The 17,492-nt window shown below is 36.0% G+C and overlaps 3 protein-coding genes across 3 annotated transcripts; 2 read left to right on the top strand and 1 right to left on the bottom strand.

The window, feature by feature from the left end:
• Positions 1-649: 649 nt before the first annotated feature.
• On the bottom strand, positions 650-1,706 carry LOC102080641 (GTPase IMAP family member 7-like). Its single transcript, XM_013268567.2, has 2 exons — positions 1,662-1,706; positions 650-1,530 (listed from the first exon to the last, which is right to left on the bottom strand). The coding sequence occupies exons 1-2, from the start codon at positions 1,687-1,689 to the stop codon at positions 806-808; spliced, it is 753 nt and encodes a 250-aa protein (XP_013124021.1). The 5' UTR covers positions 1,690-1,706; the 3' UTR covers positions 650-805.
• A 132-nt stretch (positions 1,707-1,838) lies between these two features.
• LOC109203025 (GTPase IMAP family member 8-like) lies at positions 1,839-6,082 on the top strand. Its single transcript, XM_019362058.2, has 4 exons — positions 1,839-1,907; positions 2,642-3,176; positions 4,366-4,403; positions 4,968-6,082. Exons 1-4 carry the CDS (start codon positions 1,886-1,888, stop codon positions 5,627-5,629), a joined length of 1,257 nt encoding a protein of 418 aa, XP_019217603.1. The 5' UTR covers positions 1,839-1,885; the 3' UTR covers positions 5,630-6,082.
• A 2,514-nt stretch (positions 6,083-8,596) lies between these two features.
• On the top strand, positions 8,597-10,522 carry LOC102078121 (GTPase IMAP family member 2-like). Its single transcript, XM_005470513.4, has 2 exons — positions 8,597-8,707; positions 9,623-10,522. The coding sequence occupies exons 1-2, from the start codon at positions 8,686-8,688 to the stop codon at positions 10,234-10,236; spliced, it is 636 nt and encodes a 211-aa protein (XP_005470570.1). The 5' UTR covers positions 8,597-8,685; the 3' UTR covers positions 10,237-10,522.
• Positions 10,523-17,492: the final 6,970 nt, after the last annotated feature.

Genomic DNA, 17,492 nt, shown 5'->3' with positions numbered 1-17,492 from the left:
TCTGCCACTTTCTGCCAAAATAATGAAATCTCATTGTCTTGCTTTCAAAGTTTGTTTCAGTTTATTAGTGAAGCAGGCTCATATTTTTACACATTTATCAGGTCAGCCAGTGATTGGCTCATTTATTTTGCAGCAGTAGTAGATGTGATATATTAGTAGCTAATTTAATTCACATAAATTTCTTCCTTGGAGTCATTGATAGAATTCTTCTCTTACGTTTAACATAAATCGTGTTTGGCAGTAAAGTAGTGAACTAAATACTGACAGTAAGTTGTGATAGACCTATGGTTCGGTCACAACTCTCAACTCCACACATCTCACTGTAGCCTCACCAAACAGACCAGTTTGTGGGTGAGTTTAGCTGAAAAAAAGTCATCTTAGTTAAAGGTTATAATGTAAATAAGTCTACCAGACACAGCTATGTGGAGATAATGCTGGTCCCAAAGATTACCTGAATATTTTTCTATTTGTTTGAATGATTATTCTCTTCTATTATTCTATTATCCATTCGATTAAGATTTCATATATGAAACATGAATGTGAACATGAAAGTGTGTAGATGCTGATTTTGACAAAGAACACAATGATTTGACAATGAATTTCAAGTTTTTTTTAAATCAGTCTTTATTCCATGAATGTGCAGAAACAATTTACTATGAATGAATAAATGAATATCATATACATATAATTACTGTCATACAGAGCAATTTTGTGTAGTTAATTAGTATTTAATGAAGAGTCACTGCAAAACTAAAAAAGTGTGGATTATTTAGATTAAAGTCAGACGTTTGAGTTGGAGGAATGATCAGTATAGGTCATCTGCACCCTTTGCCAATATTCTCTTAAACACGATGATTCTCTGTGTGAGCTCAGCCATGAAGTGTACGTTGTTAGGCAGGTTTTCGCTCAGCTTTAGAATCTTCTCTGCCTCTTCAAGCATTTCATCAGTGTAGTGAGCTTCCCCATTTACTGCCATCATTGCGTCAATCTTTATGATCAGCTCCAACACCTGAGTTCTATTCTTCTTGATCTTGTTGTCAAACACATGGTACCTGTAACCACATCTCTTCAGCAGTTCCCTGAGTTTAGGGTGGCTTGTTTTTAAATAGTCTTGAATGGTTCTCTTCTGCTGAGTCAGCTTGTCACCATGAGTGAACAGGACGATCATGTAATTTGATGCCTTAGGCCCAAACAGCTTCTCCAGCGCGTCCACACAGTTTTGCTCTTCTGTGGTAAACCTGCCGATCTGAAGGACCAGCAGGAAGACGTGAGGGCCGGGAGAAGACATGTGAATGCATTTTGTGATTTCTTTCTTTATGGCGTCTGTACTTTTAGACGTATCCAGCAGGCCAGGTGTATCGACCACAGTGATCTTTCTTTTGCAGTTTGGAACTTTTTCTATCTCGCAAGTCTGCGTCACTGACTCTGAGCTCACATTGGACTCAAAAATCTTTGCGCCCAGGATGGTGTTGCCAACGGCACTCTTCCCAACACCAGTTTTCCCGATCATCACGATCCTCCTTGGGGGACCTATGGAAAGAAATCTTCATTGTTACTGTTTTAATCAATATATTTTCAGCTGGAATAAAAATGAAACAAGTGGCACCTAAAACACTGACTGCAGTATTAAGAGGAAATTTAAATAAAGAAGCCAACTTTACCATCAGGGATTGAAGAATTGTTGCCCATCTTAATTCTTCTCTTTTCGGCTAATGAACAGAAACTTAGCTCTCCACTCTTTTAATGCAAAGAAGCTCCCTGGACTCTGCCTAGTGGGTGGAGCTACCTCTCAGCCTATATCACCAGGAGTGCATCTGATACATTTCAAAGCTGATTCTGTTTCTGGTGAAACCTGCACACTGTTCATCATTAATCAACTAAAAAGATGAATTCTTCAAAAACTCAGCGTGAGTAACTCTAACTTATTTTGTTCCATCATATTTATAAATGCATGAACAATTGAGTCTTCTTAAAATCCTTTATTCTGAAAATCTGATTTTGATCATATGAACAGTTTTCTTAACTTTAGGGTAAGGACTCCATATGCAGCAATAAAGCATTTGCTATTTGTACAGTTTTCTTTCATTTATTTTTTTTTAATAGAGTTGAGATAAAAAGTGTTGCCCGTGTGATTATCAGTTAATCTCAGTAGTTGCTACTTTGGTAGCATTCTCCTCACAAGAATCTAGCTGAACTAGCTAACTAATTGAGCAAACAGTGACACTGTTTGAAGTCATGATTCATATTTTAATTCGTTTTAATTTTAATTTGTGGCAAAAAATAAGAGAAGTGATGGTACAAAAAGATTCATTATGTATGTATACAATCATAGACCAAGGGGTACCATGACTAATGTAGCTGTGTTGGAAGAAAAAGTCTTAAAATCATAGTATTTTCATTTTTAAGAAAAAGTCTGAGCTCACTTTAATGTATTTTTGGCATCATGTGGTCACCATCAGTATTGTTACATACTGTCTATCCTCATTGCCAGCTTCAGTCTTGAAAACATCAGTCTTATTGCCCCTCTAGCAGACTTTGAACTAGAATTACACCTGCCCAGAATCTAATAAAGCAGATTATTTTTTAAAGACAGAGACTAATAAATCATTGTGAAAACTATTATTGTTTTTTGCTTCCACAGAACATTCTGACAAGTTAACCATCGCTTTGTTGGGAGAGAAGCCTGGTTTAATAAAAAAGATTGAAGATGTAATCCTCCAAGGTCATGGTACTTTTGTGAAAGTCACAGATTATGAATTGAGAGAGAATGATTCATTCAGGATCATCAGTGCTCCTACATTCTTTGATAAAGAATGTATGAATCCAAACCAGAAAATCATTGACTTAATGGCACTTTCAGATCCAGGGCCTCATTGGTTCATACTGGCAATAGAGTCAGAAAACGCATCTGAAGACAAAGTTAGAGATCAAATCTCTAACCTTAAAAAGATAGCTGGAAAGAATGTAACAAATAAACATCTAGCTATAATCTTAGAAAACTCAGAGAGCCACAGTTCACTCAAGTGTACGAAGGAAATCCAGATAAAGCCTCTCCAGAACAGCCTTGCCTCTGAATTGAAGGATTTGTCTTTAAAGCATCAGCGATTCAAGTTTGACTACAAGCACTACAGCCACGACATTGTGAAAGAAAGGAGAGAAGATTTGGAAAGTAGAAGGTATAACTGATTTTTTATTTATTTATTTTTTTTACTGTGTTCAGTATAAAAGTTATCTATATAGGGATAGCAACTCCTACTCTAATAATTACTAGCTTAGTGGATGCAATAAGTTTGTTATTTCTGACCTATGTGTGTCAAATTTGCATCTCGGCCATGACGTTCCAAGAATATCCAGTGTTTACTCCCACTCCCAAGAGCAGTGGGAGTAAACACTTAAAGCGTATAATAGTTATACACTGTAAATATATCATTATGTTATTTTTATTTATTATAATATTATAACAATCATTTTTGATGATTAATCATTTTAATCATTTCTATTGTGAATCCCTGTTGATTTGTTTTATTTATGTGAAGGTTGTGATCAGATATTTGCTGCTCTTTGTGATAAGTAGCCAACTACATTCTACAATATATGAGTAAATATTACATGAGAACTGTTGCTGCTTTCCAACCACTATAAATGTGGAATTTAGTAAATCAAACTTAAAGCACCATCATCAACTTATCAGTCACAAGATGCTATCAGACAACCCACCTTTTTGAAACAAAGATTTAAAAAACAGACATAATATTTTATTCAGTATACCCCAAAACAACTGTACTGGGCCATAAACTCATTATCAAGATGTCAAGACAGAAACTTGTTTTTCCATAGACTTCTATCGGACCAGAAATCTTCTTACAACTCCAGCTATCACCCCCTGGTGGCCCTTGGATAGAATGCATACTGCATTGGTTTACTTTTTATCAGTCAGTAGCCATCTTAAAACTCCTTCAGGCAAATTAAATCATTATCTAATAACAATTTAAATTCAGTGTTGACTAGTTAAATAAAAAAAAAAGATTTTTTTTTTTTTTAAGTTTATTGAATTTCGCCCAAAACTTATTTCTATAAGGCTTTGCTCATATGAAATTTTTACATTTTTCCATCATATGTACTCTTTAAAGTGTGATATTGCCTCCTAACTAAAAAATAAATAAATAAATAAATAAATAAAATTGTTAACAAATGAAAACAAAATGAAATATTAAATTGTATATTATTTATAAAAAATCAGGCAAAATATTCTGATATGGAAAACCTGAAATGTGGTCTTTCTTTTTCAGATAACAGTATGAAAATTTCCCTATTTCATGATTTTGTTGAGATACACTTGTGTATGTCTTACAATTATCATTTCAGAAATGAATTGCACCCTCAGAATAACCCACAAACTACAGGTAAGTCTCTACTCGACATAGCTAAATCAGCATCTTAGCATGAGGCTGATTTAGCTATTATTATATTATATTATATTATATTATATTATATTATATTATATTATATTATGCTACAATTTATTCCATTCTGTTCTTTTGATTATGGAAATTTTTAATTTGTTCATTTGCTAAACTTTGCACAAACCTTATCAGCCAAATAAATCCAGTAACCTTGCTGGTGTGGCTGCTAACTATCCAGCTGTATTATAGGTATTGGTGTTCTTAGTGTCACTCTTCAGTTGGACCCAGTGTGCCCTTCACCTTCATTTACACCTGAGACACTGACTATTATTTCCATTTAATTGTTACGTTTATGGGCTAAAATGTTGGCACCAAAGTATCCACCGCATACTTCTGAAGTCTCAATCACAATAGAAAAGAAAAAATAGTTTTGTCCATTAATTCCTTTCTAATGAAAAATCAGTGAATCATTGAAAGTGTATATAGAGTCTGGCACCACAGAGAAAAACAGTTGGGAACATAACTGAGTAACAACTGAATATTTGTTTTAACTACATCTTCCAGGTGGCAGTGCCCATGGTGTGTCAGGAACTATACTGAACATTGTTCTGTTGGGAAAAAGTGGGACTGGAAAGAGCGCATCTGGAAACACCATCCTCGCTGCAGGAAACTCCCAGCATTCAATCATCCAAGCATTCAGCTCATTGCAGCAGGGTGCAAGTAAAGAGTTTATGTCCTGTCCAAGCTCCACACCAGTCACCACCAAATGTGAGGTCAGAACGATGAAGCTTGGGATAAAGGTTGGAGTGGTCGACACCCCAGACTTCTTTTACGAAGACGAACGTGTCGACAAGGCACAGCTGGATGAGTGTAAGAAGTACTGTCAGGAAGAACAGTGTGTGGTTTTGCTTGTGATACAGCTCGGCAGGTTTACAGATGGCGAGAGTGAAATATTAGAGAAGCTGGAGGAAAATCTTGGGTGGGAAATCAGGAAGAAAACAATCGTCCTGTTTACACATGGAGAAGATTTGAATGTCAAAGTCGAGAAGTTTATCGGCGACCGGAGTCGCCTCAAGCACATTGTGGAAGCTTGCGGTCAGCGTTACTATATATTCAAGAACACTATCAAAGACTCAAAGCAAGTCATGGGACTCATTGAGAAATTTCCAGAAATGTTTCCAAACTTTACAGCAAAGCAATCACCCGCACAGTGCTGTGTGTGTTAACATCACAATGATTTATAGCTCTATAGTCGATGGCCAAAGTATAATATGTTGATGTTATTTGAACTTACTCTGATTGTATGTTTTTCCATCATAAGCTGGTGTCTCTAACATTCAAATCTAATCTTCATCTTATACATATATGTATTAAAAAATTGTATTCTTTTCAATTATGGCAAACATTTAAGGATGAAGAGATGCCAAATAACTTGCTTCTAGTATGGAGAAACTCCAAATATATTGAAACAGAGTTGGTAAACACAGGCAAAAAGTTTCCTCCTTTGGTCTTTATTTTTATTTTTCTTATTTGTTGTTAAATAGAAAATGTATGATATGTTGAAAAAGTCTTATTGTGAAGTTTTCGTGTAACATGAGTCAGATCCAGGCACAATATTGATTAGTTAAATATGATTTTATGACCATTTATTCTGTCTATACAAAGGAAGATTTTTTGAAGGGGACAAAAGGGGAATTAAGCAAATAATAAACTCTAATTCTTCTACTACTCATATTGAGTCTCAAGTGTCATCTTGTTTCTATTTTGTTGTTGTTGTTGCATTTTGTTCAATCTTATTTTCCTTTTTAATTATTTGCATTTTATCACTCGAACCACTTTCACTGTCTTCAAGAAATTTAAAGAAGCTCCTTAGATTACACCACTAACGTCATAAGAAGCCTCCACTGAGATTTGATGGCCTTGGACTGCAACAGGTCCAAGTGTGGATATTAGTGTCCTAGCATGTTGAGCCACAAACATAGGGGAAGGTCTTCACCAGTGTTCAGGGTTCCTGTTGCGATCAAAGAGAGCCCAGACATATCATCCCAGTCCAGAGACAGTGAGTCCTGTAGTGCTCTCTAAATGTCGCTATTATAAATGTGTTATGTGTTGTTCTCCTACCAATACAGAGCCAACAACCCCCATAATCCCACCTCACAGCATCCAGAGTAGGCCATATCCCACAGCAGTTCAGCAGGGGCATCTGCTATCTTTTAAAGTTAAGCAATGAAAATTGTGTACTGGCATATTGTTCATTGCTTAACTGATGAGAAAAAAACAGTGAGTAAAATCAAAATCAAAGTCTCAGAGTAAGGCAAACATAAAGCCCCTATTCTGTCTCTTTTAATTTCATGTCATTTCAAAGAACATGTCTGTCTGTGTTCTATAGCGGAGCTAAAAAAAAAAAAAAAAAAAAAAACTAATCGCATAGAGTGAAGTCTAACACCCAGAACCCTCTGCCAAGCATATTTCAACAAGAGTACATACTGAGGACAGAAATTCCTGGGTGTCAGGAGCATTTGGTTGTCTAGGTAACACAATAGTGACACCTGGTGGTCATTGATCATACAATAAATGACCGGTCACTTTGGAAGTACAGTGGTCCCTCGCTATAATGCGGTTCACCTTTCGCGGCCTCGCTGTTTCGTGGATTTTTTTTTGTGCAATTTTGCATGCTTTTTTTTCTTTCTTTTTTTTTACAGATCATTGTGTTCTGCGTCCTGATCAGCTGTAGACCATTGTCAATAAATCTCCTCTGTGCCGTGTCTCCTGTACAGTACAGAATGTGTTCAGCTTGTCAAATTAACATAAATCTTCGATCGCTGGCAGTGTGACTCTGAAGTGCTGTACAGTATGTTTGTAAGTTTTCTCCCCAACAATGTCGACGAAATGTTTTGCACCAACAAAGGCACCTGCGGTAGCACCCAAAAAGCAGAGGAAGATGGTAACCATCGCACAAAAAGTTGGACTAATGGACATGCTAAAGGAAGGTAGAAGTTACCGCATTTTTTGGACCATAAGGCACACCGGATTATAAGGCACATTAAGTGAAACAAAACAGTCAGATAAGTCTAACTTTCCACAACTCATTCTTCTTGCTTCCTCCACTTCCATACTGTTGATTCATTATTGTTGAATTCTCTCGCAGCTGCTCTATTCCCATGTTCTGGACCTGAAAACAGGGTTTGATCTTTGGTTTCATTCTATAATACTGAACTTATTTTTCTACGAATGTAAGAGGCAGGATAATTAACCCACAGATCTCCATGTGATCTTTGTTTGCTCTTATTTATCATCACCATTCGATATAGAGTAGTATACAAAGTATATATTTTAAATAATTTCAGCATTGTGCAGTAAAGTTCCACCACCTCCTTTGTGTTTTGAGGCAACAAAACTACCTGGTTTACCTGCCCTCTCATGGGGTCTACTTTAGACTTTGCAGGAATTCTGCTTTGGATACACATTTCACACTGTTCTTTGTTTTTGTACAAATGAAACATCTACCAGTCTTATCAAAGCATCATTTTGTGAAATGTTAGGAGGGAATACTGGTTGGTCTGCATCCTTTACATATGTACAAACAATGAATACCGGAAACCACAGCAACAGTACAGCTAGTTGTTTCACATTGCTGTTGTTTCACAGAATGTAATGAAACAAATAGCCTAATCCCTATATTTCACTGAAAATGGCACAGAAAGACACACAAAATATTAAATCTGACTTTTTTTCCTCTTCGGAGAGCCTGTCTATCTGAAGGACCAACAGGAAGCCGTAAGCCCCAGAACAGGATAAATACATGCAGTTTGCAATTTCTATACTTTTAGAGTCAACCAGAATGCTAACAGCATCGATCAGAGAGATTTTTCTGGCCAATCATGAATTCATTTTTATCTAACTTAAAAAAAATAAAGATAAAAAATACCCTGCCTGTATTATTGACCAACACCAGTTTGGCCAATAATACTGTAACAATCCTTCTTTGCAGGACCTGTAGAAAGATATAAATTTTAAATTGCATTAAATTTGACAAGTTTTATCTAACTTTTTTACAGCAATCTAAATCTGATTCTCTATTGCTGATGTTTAGTCTGTGACTTTTTTGTTGGAATGAAATGAAACCACATTCCACTCTTTGAGTGTGAAGTAGATGATAGTGCTCCGCCCATCTAGGGGATGGATCTATTTTCTCAGTATACACAGCAGGAGCCTCAAAGGTGTTTCAGAGACTCCACTGAAACCTGCAGACTGTCAGCACATCATTAAGAAAGCTGCCAAAATGAGCTCAGCTATGCATTCAGGTAAGTGACGTCTTGTTAATTTAATTACTTCATGGCATCAGTGGTTCTATCACATTTAAATTCTAGTGTTTAATATTATAGCATCAGGAATTATACATTGAAATATACATTCAGGACTTAGTTACAGTATTTCTGTAGCTATTTAAATAGAAATAAAAAGTATTTAAGATTTGGCACTCAATTTAATATATGTTTATCAATTATTAATCTTAGCAGCAATTTGTTTTCTTACACATCCAAACTGTGTTTCATATGAGCTAAGTTAATGAGAATTCTTTTATATAATACTAATTCTAAGGACAGCTCAAACCTGGTGGTTAAATAATGACCCAGTTATATAGAATCAGTATACTACATTTTTCAAATTTTCCCAACAACTTGTATCCTTAATTTAATATTATATGTTAATAAGATATAGCTGTTTTGGTAATATAATATGACAAACACTGGCTTATTTCTATTGCAATATGTGGTTTCAGTTTGTAATGGTGGATTGTTCTTAATAATAAGAAAAAGTAGGATGCAGACTTCTTAAGCAGGGCTTCACTCTTCTCCACACTTGATCAGCTTCACTGCAACAACCTTCCTTTTCTGAGTAATCAGTGAGACTGTATGTGAGATTTATACTGTGAGCTAATGTGATCTGTCATGGCAGTGCCCGCTTTGCTTCATCAGCTTTATAAAGTGACTGTTGTATTGCATTGTCCATAATACATGAAGACAATACCTCAGTCGGGTTAATTTAACTGACATTGCCTGCTTAAAAATACAATGTGCCAAGTCAGTCCAGCTGATGGTGGTTTGCTTCACCTGCAGACACATGGTTAGATTAATAAGGTTTTGATCCTTTCTGTTAAGTCTCAGGTGATCTCTGATGCCAAATAACTGACTGTTTGCTATTACTATTTCTTCCAGGTGGCGGGCATAATGCATTTAATATCATTCTGTTGGGAAACTCTGGGACTGGAAAGAGTGCCTCAGGAAACACCCTCCTGAATGCTGGAACGCATCAGAGTAGACCAGCTCAGCATTTTTTTTCTTACCCAAGCTCTACACCGGTGACCACAAAGTGTGAGGAGATAACGGTAAAGATGTTTGAGAGATTGGTTAGAGTGGTCGACACCCCAGACTTCTTTTACGAAGACCAACCTGTAGATGAGGAAGAAATCAAGGCGTGTAAGCAGTACTGCAAGTCAAGGCAGCATGTGATATTACTTGTGATTCAGCTGGGCCGGTTCACAGATGGTGAGGCAGGAATATTAGAGAAGCTGGAGAACAAGTTTGGCAGGATCAGCGACCGTACAATCATCCTGTTTACACACGGAGAAAATCTGCATTGTGATGTGAAGCAGTTTATTGGTGAACGGATTCATCTCAAGCACATTGTGGAAGCTTGTGGTGGTCGTTACCATGTATTCAAGAACACCTCCAAGAACTCCAGACAGGTCAAGGAACTCATCGAGACATTTGAATACATGTTTCCAGGTTTCAGAACAAAAGAATCATTTCCGCTGTTCTGTTGCGGCTAACTTTGGCTAATACACACCGAATGCCCAAATGGTAGTTGTTTATAGTCAGGAAATGTTTCCAGCTTTCCCAGTATAACCCTCAATAACCATCATGTGCTCTGTGAACTTTGTATTAGCTTTGGCTGATTCACCCTCCATTACTGAATAAACTTATTTGAAAACTATGTACAAGTTTGTAAAGGGTGGCAAGTACAAATATAATCATCTGAAGCTGTGTGTAATTTACTGTGACTGTATAATAATTATAATTAAATGCTACTACTGCTAACCTTCCACTGAAATCATACTTTTGCCTTTTTTCGGGGTTTAATAATTTTATTTTTACCTGCTCTCTCTGTCCTATTATCTTCATGTTTGCTCTTCCTTATTCTGATTGCACCACAGCAAAGAAAAAGTAAATATCAGTAAATCAGTCATTTTCCTGCTGTTCCTCATATAAACTGCAAAGGTTAAAGCTACAAACTTATGTCCCCACAATTTAAACCTACAAGACAACACTTTACTCAGACTTCACCTCAATTCTCTGACATTAAACACATGGCTAATTAGCTTTCCAGGTAACACAGCCAGGTGATGTTAATGATGATTTATTAGCACCTGCAAACTGGTAAGTCTGCACAAATTACATTTGTTTTTTGCTCCAAATTTGCCAACAAAGAGTTGGTCGTGTAGTTTACAACATTTTGATTTTACAGGTGAAAAAGCAAACCGATATGAAGTGTTGTTCATGGTGCCCTGATGGTGGTGCCTGCTAACAGTGGACTGACAACATTAGGCAGTGGTCCCCAGTTAATAATGAGGAAACAAGCATGAAAACCCCAAATGGAAATAAATAAATGAAACTGTACTGACAATGAAGATAACAGATGAAACAGAGAAACAACAAGCTAGGCCAGATTAGGGAAGACCTAAATGAGAATTAGGGCCTGACACCAATGAGTTAATATATTCTGATCCAACATAAGCTTATCGTGTTCTTCACAGTGCCACAGAGGACGACTCTACATGTTCAAGTTGGCAGATTTGATAGGAGACCAAACATTTCAAAAGTCTGACCAACACAGACACCACCCATTCTTAAGCAAGCAGAGCATCCCCCACTGGGTATTCTATGCTATCCTATCCAGCCTAAAAATACTTTTACTTAAAGATATTACACTTATTAAGGAACTCATGTAATGAACTAGGGACATAATAAGGAACTCGATACGTTTCTTAGTAAGCAGCTTTTCAATCTAATAACATCCAACAGCCACCATCTCTGAGAGGAACACAGGTTTTCTGAATCCATGAGCTGGATGTAAGTTCATTGTGGATAAAATGACATACCAAAGCCTCTACTGCCATCTAGTGGCAAAAACTAATACTGCTGTACAACTAGGCAATGCTGTGACACAGTTAAATACTAGGGGGCAACGATACACAAAATTCACGGTTTGGTTCGATACTTTGGTGTCACGGTTCGATATTTTTTCGATACAAAAAAATGTTCATGCCTTTTTAATTTGTAATTTATTAAAATTATAAATACATACATACTTCACAGTATGCTTAATGGTCAGCGTGTACTATGGGACTGGACAATTGGACACATGAAGATGCACTCATAAGACCAGTAACCCCGGACAGGATGGCATATCTTCTGGACTGTGTACAATATTGTTGGGCCATGATGCCAGGACACATAACAGGTACAACTGATCTGATGTGAAAATCACTATACTATAGAGCCACCTTGTACTACCCGAAACTGTTCCGTGGAAAATACTTAATCACATGAAGTCATGAAGTGAATAAATTATTTTAAGCAGAAATGATTCACCTGAACTTCAAAATTTGCATGTCACATCTATCAACCATATATAATATTCATAAATTAAATGGTTATATATTTTCATATACTTTATAAAGCAAGGAGATACACATACATGCCTCCAGTAAATAAGAGTATTAAAATTGTGTTATTATAAATGGATAAGAAAATGGTTGGTGATGATGGTGAAGCCATGGCTCTTGCCACTACGTAATAATGCAGAAACAAAATTAACTTTTTCATTTTTGTTTATCAGCAAGACATAACACAAAAATGCATTGACTTTAGCAGTGCTATTTATCAAGTAGCGTTTATAAATCTGCGTAAATACACCAAACTATGCACATGCGCATATGTTAGTATTTAACACATGAGCACAGCTGTAAAATTCAGTGTTGCTGTCAGAGTATTATGTCTTGACTGTGACTCCGTAACTCGCAGTGTTGGTTATTTTCCACTAGGTGTCACCTTTGTTTCAGCTGTTAACAGGTATCAGCTGCAGCGTTTGTTTCTGCTTGACTTTGTTTGCAGGGGATTATCATTATACTTTTTTAAACTAAATTTATTTGATTTATTTGACGGTGGGTTGTTTGGATGTTTAGTCAACATTTAATGAAAAAAAACTTACAGCATTTGAAAATATCTCATTATTTACTTTACATGAAAGGATCCATTTGAATTCATTCTGAGTTTGAAATTTGAGTACAATTACTTCTACAAATTAAACTACACTTCAAAATATGAAAGTATGAATCAAAGTTTATGAAATCAGTAAGAAATTAATCCAAAGTTATTTATTTATTATTATTACTTGACTTCAGATTGGTAGTTGGACTTCCGCAGTATTTAAAAAGAGGTTAGGCTATTAGATCAAATGTTTTTAAATAAATAAAATGTTATATTTTCAATCAACTGTGTGGAATCTGTAGAGAAGATATTTGGTGCCAGACACTTTGTGGTTTCCCTTTGGCATCTGTGTGCTGCTCCACAGTCACATTTGAGTAAGCTTTGGTTACGTCTGGTAAACACTCCTCATGGAGAGCAAAAAACAAACATAATCAGATAACCCTCTGATGACCTCTGATTCAGCCTTTTATTAGCTTTTCAAAACTTGTCTTAGATGTAAGCAATGAACCCAAATGATCAAATTCAACAGAGACTTCCTTGAATAAGTCACTCAGTTCACATATTTGGGATCGTGCAGATGTAGCAGTTGTTGATCCGCTGTTCTCATTTGGATGTAGCAAAATCAATATCGGACTTTTTTCCTTTCTTTTTTTTTTATTATTTCTCAAAATGTTCCTACTAGTTTTTCTCTTTTCAGCTCTCCCTTCCTGTTTCTTCTTACCAGTCAGAACCAGTTAGTTCTGGCATTGTCACACAAAACATATTAATGTGAATAATAAAAATAATTTTAAAAACAGACTAGTAAGAGGAACCTACAGAAAGTTTATAGAGCTCTTCTTGGAAAAGCAGATATGTTTGGCACAACAGGGATCAAATCGATAAGTAACACTGGTAAAGGAATTGCTAAATTCTTATCAATTCCCTTTCACAGTCATTAGACTATCATCTTAGAATCATCTAGCATTTATTAGCTTTTATATGCACATGTACAAAATGAGCAGCACACAAAATAACAAGTCTGTGACTTTATATGGCAAAATTAGAGGTGGTAAAGCACTGGAAATGGAGATAAAGTGGAATTTAGTATCTATTCCAGTTATATATATATTTTTTATTGTTTTTATTTTGTTTTTGTGAAAAAAATTACCAGGAAGTCTTTTTTTTTTTTTTTTTAAAAAACCTTTACGGTAAGTTCGGTTTGTGTTTCCCGGTAGGTTTGTCTCCACCTGAATGCAAACCAAAGACACTTTGGCCTTTGAATGTAGAACACTAATAAAATACTGATCTGTTGCTTTTATCTACGGGTTTCATTGTGATTTTTATACCTCTGATGTACTTTGGTTTTAAAACTTAAAACTATTTTTATACTTTTACACCCTGTTACTGTATGTAAAGGCCCAATTATGTGCTATCAATAAAGAAACACCCATAACTATAACGCCAAAACCGCTACCATTACTTATTATAATTTTGCTTTGTTAGGAAAATGCTCTACATTAAATTAAGATTTTACTTTATTTGCAGCTGGACAGAAACTGTAGAGACTTTGAAGTTAAATCATATAAATATGATGTTAGTGTGATTTGATGCTGATAAATAAAGGAGCAGCATTTCAGTATGTGTACCAAATGACATTCAGATCATTAGAGGTGGTGAAACACTTGAAATGGACATGAAATGGATGTTAATTTGCATCATAGCATTTAAAATGTTTGAACAAATATTCCATCATTACTTGTTTTTGATTTTGTGTTCTTAAAAAAAAATTCTCAGTAAAAAGTAGTCTTTGTGAAAACTGTTCTGAAGGACTTCTGTTTATGTTTCCTGTTAGGCTTTATGTCCATCTGGATGGACACCAAAGAGACTTTGACTTTTGAATATAAAAAAGTGATGACAATCTGTTGTTATCCTCGTGTACTGGTTAGTGTTTTCCTTTCTTTTTCATTGTAATAAAGATAAGCGGGAAAAAAGGCTTCTTTTCCCATAAGCTTTCATAAAAAAATACAATTAGCAATTTGCAGTCTCATGAGGTAACACTACAGTCAGACAACATGTTATCTAATATAATAGTGCTGTATTAGATAACATGACATTATCTGAGATTATCATTATCAGCAGTGGCGGTCCTAGCCTGTTTGGCGCCCTGGGCAAACACGCCCTCTGGCGCCGCCGCACCTAACGGAGGGCGCCCTTACTCCCAGCAAATGGGCGATAGAAAACCGATCGGTGCCTACGACTTTCCCAATATGCGCTGGCTGATGTCGGGGCAGCATGAGTACGAGCAAATTTTTTTTTGTTTTTTGTTTTTTGCCGATGCCCGTGATGCCGCCCTGGGCAACCGCCCGTGTCGCCCGTATCAAAAACCGCTACTGATTATCAGGTTATAATGGCATGTTAGTTGATTTTTTATAGTGGGAAAGACAAATGCTAACGTGCTCTATACATAACAGGCTTTTATACCCAAAAAGTCTGAATCTCTACCAAAGTCTGGCTTCCATCCAGCTATCAATAAAAGCTCAAATGTAAAAGCAGACTTCTGCAATAAATTATTTGGTTTCATTTCTTTATTCTGAGACACAAAACTCATTTAAAAGTGATATTTCATTCTCATTATTTCTCTTGAATGAGGCTTTTGTGTCGCCTGCAGTTTTGTAACTTTCTTCCTCATATTTTCCTGTTTCAGTTTTTCTGGCAGTTTACATTATTTTAAGAAGAAAAAAAATATACTAAAAAAACCCCCAAAGAGTGAACATTTTGAATTTGAAAGCAATGAAATGACAGCAGCTGCAGGGTTTTCATTAAAAGAACTGCACTACGACTCCTGGGGGAAAGAACCACACTTCAGTTTAATTCAGTTCAATTCAGTTTTATTTATGTGGTGCCAAATCACAACAGTTGGCTCAAGACATTTTTGGAAGTTTTCAGATTTTTTCAATCAATCGATCAAAAATCAATCAGTTTATTTATAAGCACATTTAGAAACAACACAGGTTGACCAAAGTGGTGTACATAGCAAAAAAGTAAAAAGTATAACAAACACACACAAAGAACAAAAGAAAAACTCAGTCACAATTAAAAGCTAGTGATTAAAGTTCACATTTTTTAGCTCTTATCACAATTACAAAAATAACACAGACACTGGTTTTGGTATGGCTGAGTTATGTATGGTTATATATAGTTATATATGTCTGTGGTCTGAACAATCCATAGGAAATCCTGCTGCTTACTTTTCAGTTGCTTTTAGCTACACAATTTAATTTGCATCACGATGTCTCACCGCTTTAACATCTCTTTGTTTCTGTCCTACTTTCCTTACTCATTGTGAGGGACCAAGCAGCCAAAGCATAGAGGACACAGGCAAAAAAGTATCTTCAAAAAGGGGTTTCTTTATTTTAACCCTCAAAAAGTCCAAAATTAACAAAATTCAAAAACATACTTAGCAGGCCCATAAAAGAGGTCAACTAAATATAACTCTACGAAAAGTAGTTTCCAAAAACTTAAACAAAACAAAGTGAGACACAACTTAACTCACAAACTGACCTAATTAGAAAGACACATGAGGGTAGCTTTTATAATGATTTGGCCAAACCATTTACACAATAGGGGGGGGAAAACAAAAACACACTAATTTTAACTAAGCACAGAATAACCTAACTAAACCTAAAACACCCCTGTTCCTGGTAAGCCCATGGTTGGTCCTGCTGAGCAGGCATTTTGTCCCCAGAGTCCTCAGCCACGCCTTTTGCCCACACAGGAAACAGCCACCGCCCAAACCCAGGTAACTCAAAGAGAGAAAAACATAATTAATATAACAAAACATTTTAGAAAAACCACACAATGTTACTATGCGCGCGCCTCATAATACCAGTGTTAGGTGTAACCAAATGATTAATGAATTAAATTAATGAAGAAAACTGCAAAGCAAACTAATAAAGTAAAAAATGGACTGATTTACCCCTGTGTGGCTGATGCCATCACACTCATATCTAATGTATTTTAATGCATGTAACTGAGCCAAAACAGGAGTGATGTGATGTGTCAGCTGTTCTCTGTACAAAGTAAAAGTCTGGCAGCTGCATTTGGAGTTGGACAATTGTATGAGTTTAATGACTGATTAAGGGTTAATCATTTTCTAGTTTTTTGTTGTTTAATTATGAGACAACAGTTGTGAAACACTGTCCTGTCACATGCCTTGCAGATTTATTTACTTAAACAAAGCCATTGGCGATGACACTACATGTGTATCATTCCCAAGTCCAACTGAACCACACCCAGACCCACATCTTTAAACAGGCCAGGGCACTAATCACTTAACTGTGCCCGAGCACAGCAACTAGCACACTAGACTACTGAACCGGGCTTTCAGGTCAAACACACTGGGGCATGGTGTGTATCAGCAGTGCGACCCATGACAGGGTGTCCATTAGTATCCACAGCAGTCAAGATCATGATAGAAAAACAGGTCAAAAATCAGTTAAAGCAGAGAAAAAAATTAAAATAATGAAGTGTTTTTATGTGTAATAACGGTATGTACCTTTAAAAAAAAAAAGTAATTAAATCGTGCATTGTAACCATTACATCTCAAATTAAAGTGTGTGTTGAAATTCACTGCATTATTTTGAGGTCCAGCACAACCTCCAGGAGTTCTAATCCTCTACTGAGATTTCAGTTTTCAAAGGTTTGCTCCATGCATTTACCCTAAAATGTAAACTCCAGATCATCACATTCTGGTGTGGTGAGGAAAAGACAAAATGTTTTAGAAAAAGTTCTTTATTAAATGAAATCATGTCAGGATTTTATGTATATCTCCAGAATA

Source organism: Oreochromis niloticus, linkage group LG7 (genome assembly GCF_001858045.2).
Source record: "Oreochromis niloticus isolate F11D_XX linkage group LG7, O_niloticus_UMD_NMBU, whole genome shotgun sequence".
In the NCBI taxonomy this organism is placed as follows: domain Eukaryota; kingdom Metazoa; phylum Chordata; class Actinopteri; order Cichliformes; family Cichlidae; genus Oreochromis; species Oreochromis niloticus.
Note: the sequence above shows the minus strand (reverse complement) of the source record. Positions and strands in the feature narration are given on the sequence as shown.

Bases quoted from the DNA above. Each gene is read 5' to 3' on its own strand.
- LOC102078121 (XM_005470513.4), top strand. From the start codon at position 8,686: ATGAGCTCAGCTATGCATTCAG. The intron at 8,708-9,622 runs GTAAGTGACGTC...TATTTCTTCCAG, and splicing joins GAGCTCAGCTATGCATTCAG to GTGGCGGGCATAATGCATTT.
- LOC102080641 (XM_013268567.2), bottom strand. From the start codon at position 1,689: ATGGGCAACAATTCTTCAATCCCTGATG. The intron at 1,531-1,661 runs GTAAAGTTGGCT...TTCTTTCCATAG, and splicing joins CAATTCTTCAATCCCTGATG to GTCCCCCAAGGAGGATCGTG.
- LOC109203025 (XM_019362058.2), top strand. From the start codon at position 1,886: ATGAATTCTTCAAAAACTCAGC. The intron at 1,908-2,641 runs GTGAGTAACTCT...TTGCTTCCACAG, and splicing joins GAATTCTTCAAAAACTCAGC to AACATTCTGACAAGTTAACC. The intron at 3,177-4,365 runs GTATAACTGATT...TTATCATTTCAG, and splicing joins GAAGATTTGGAAAGTAGAAG to AAATGAATTGCACCCTCAGA.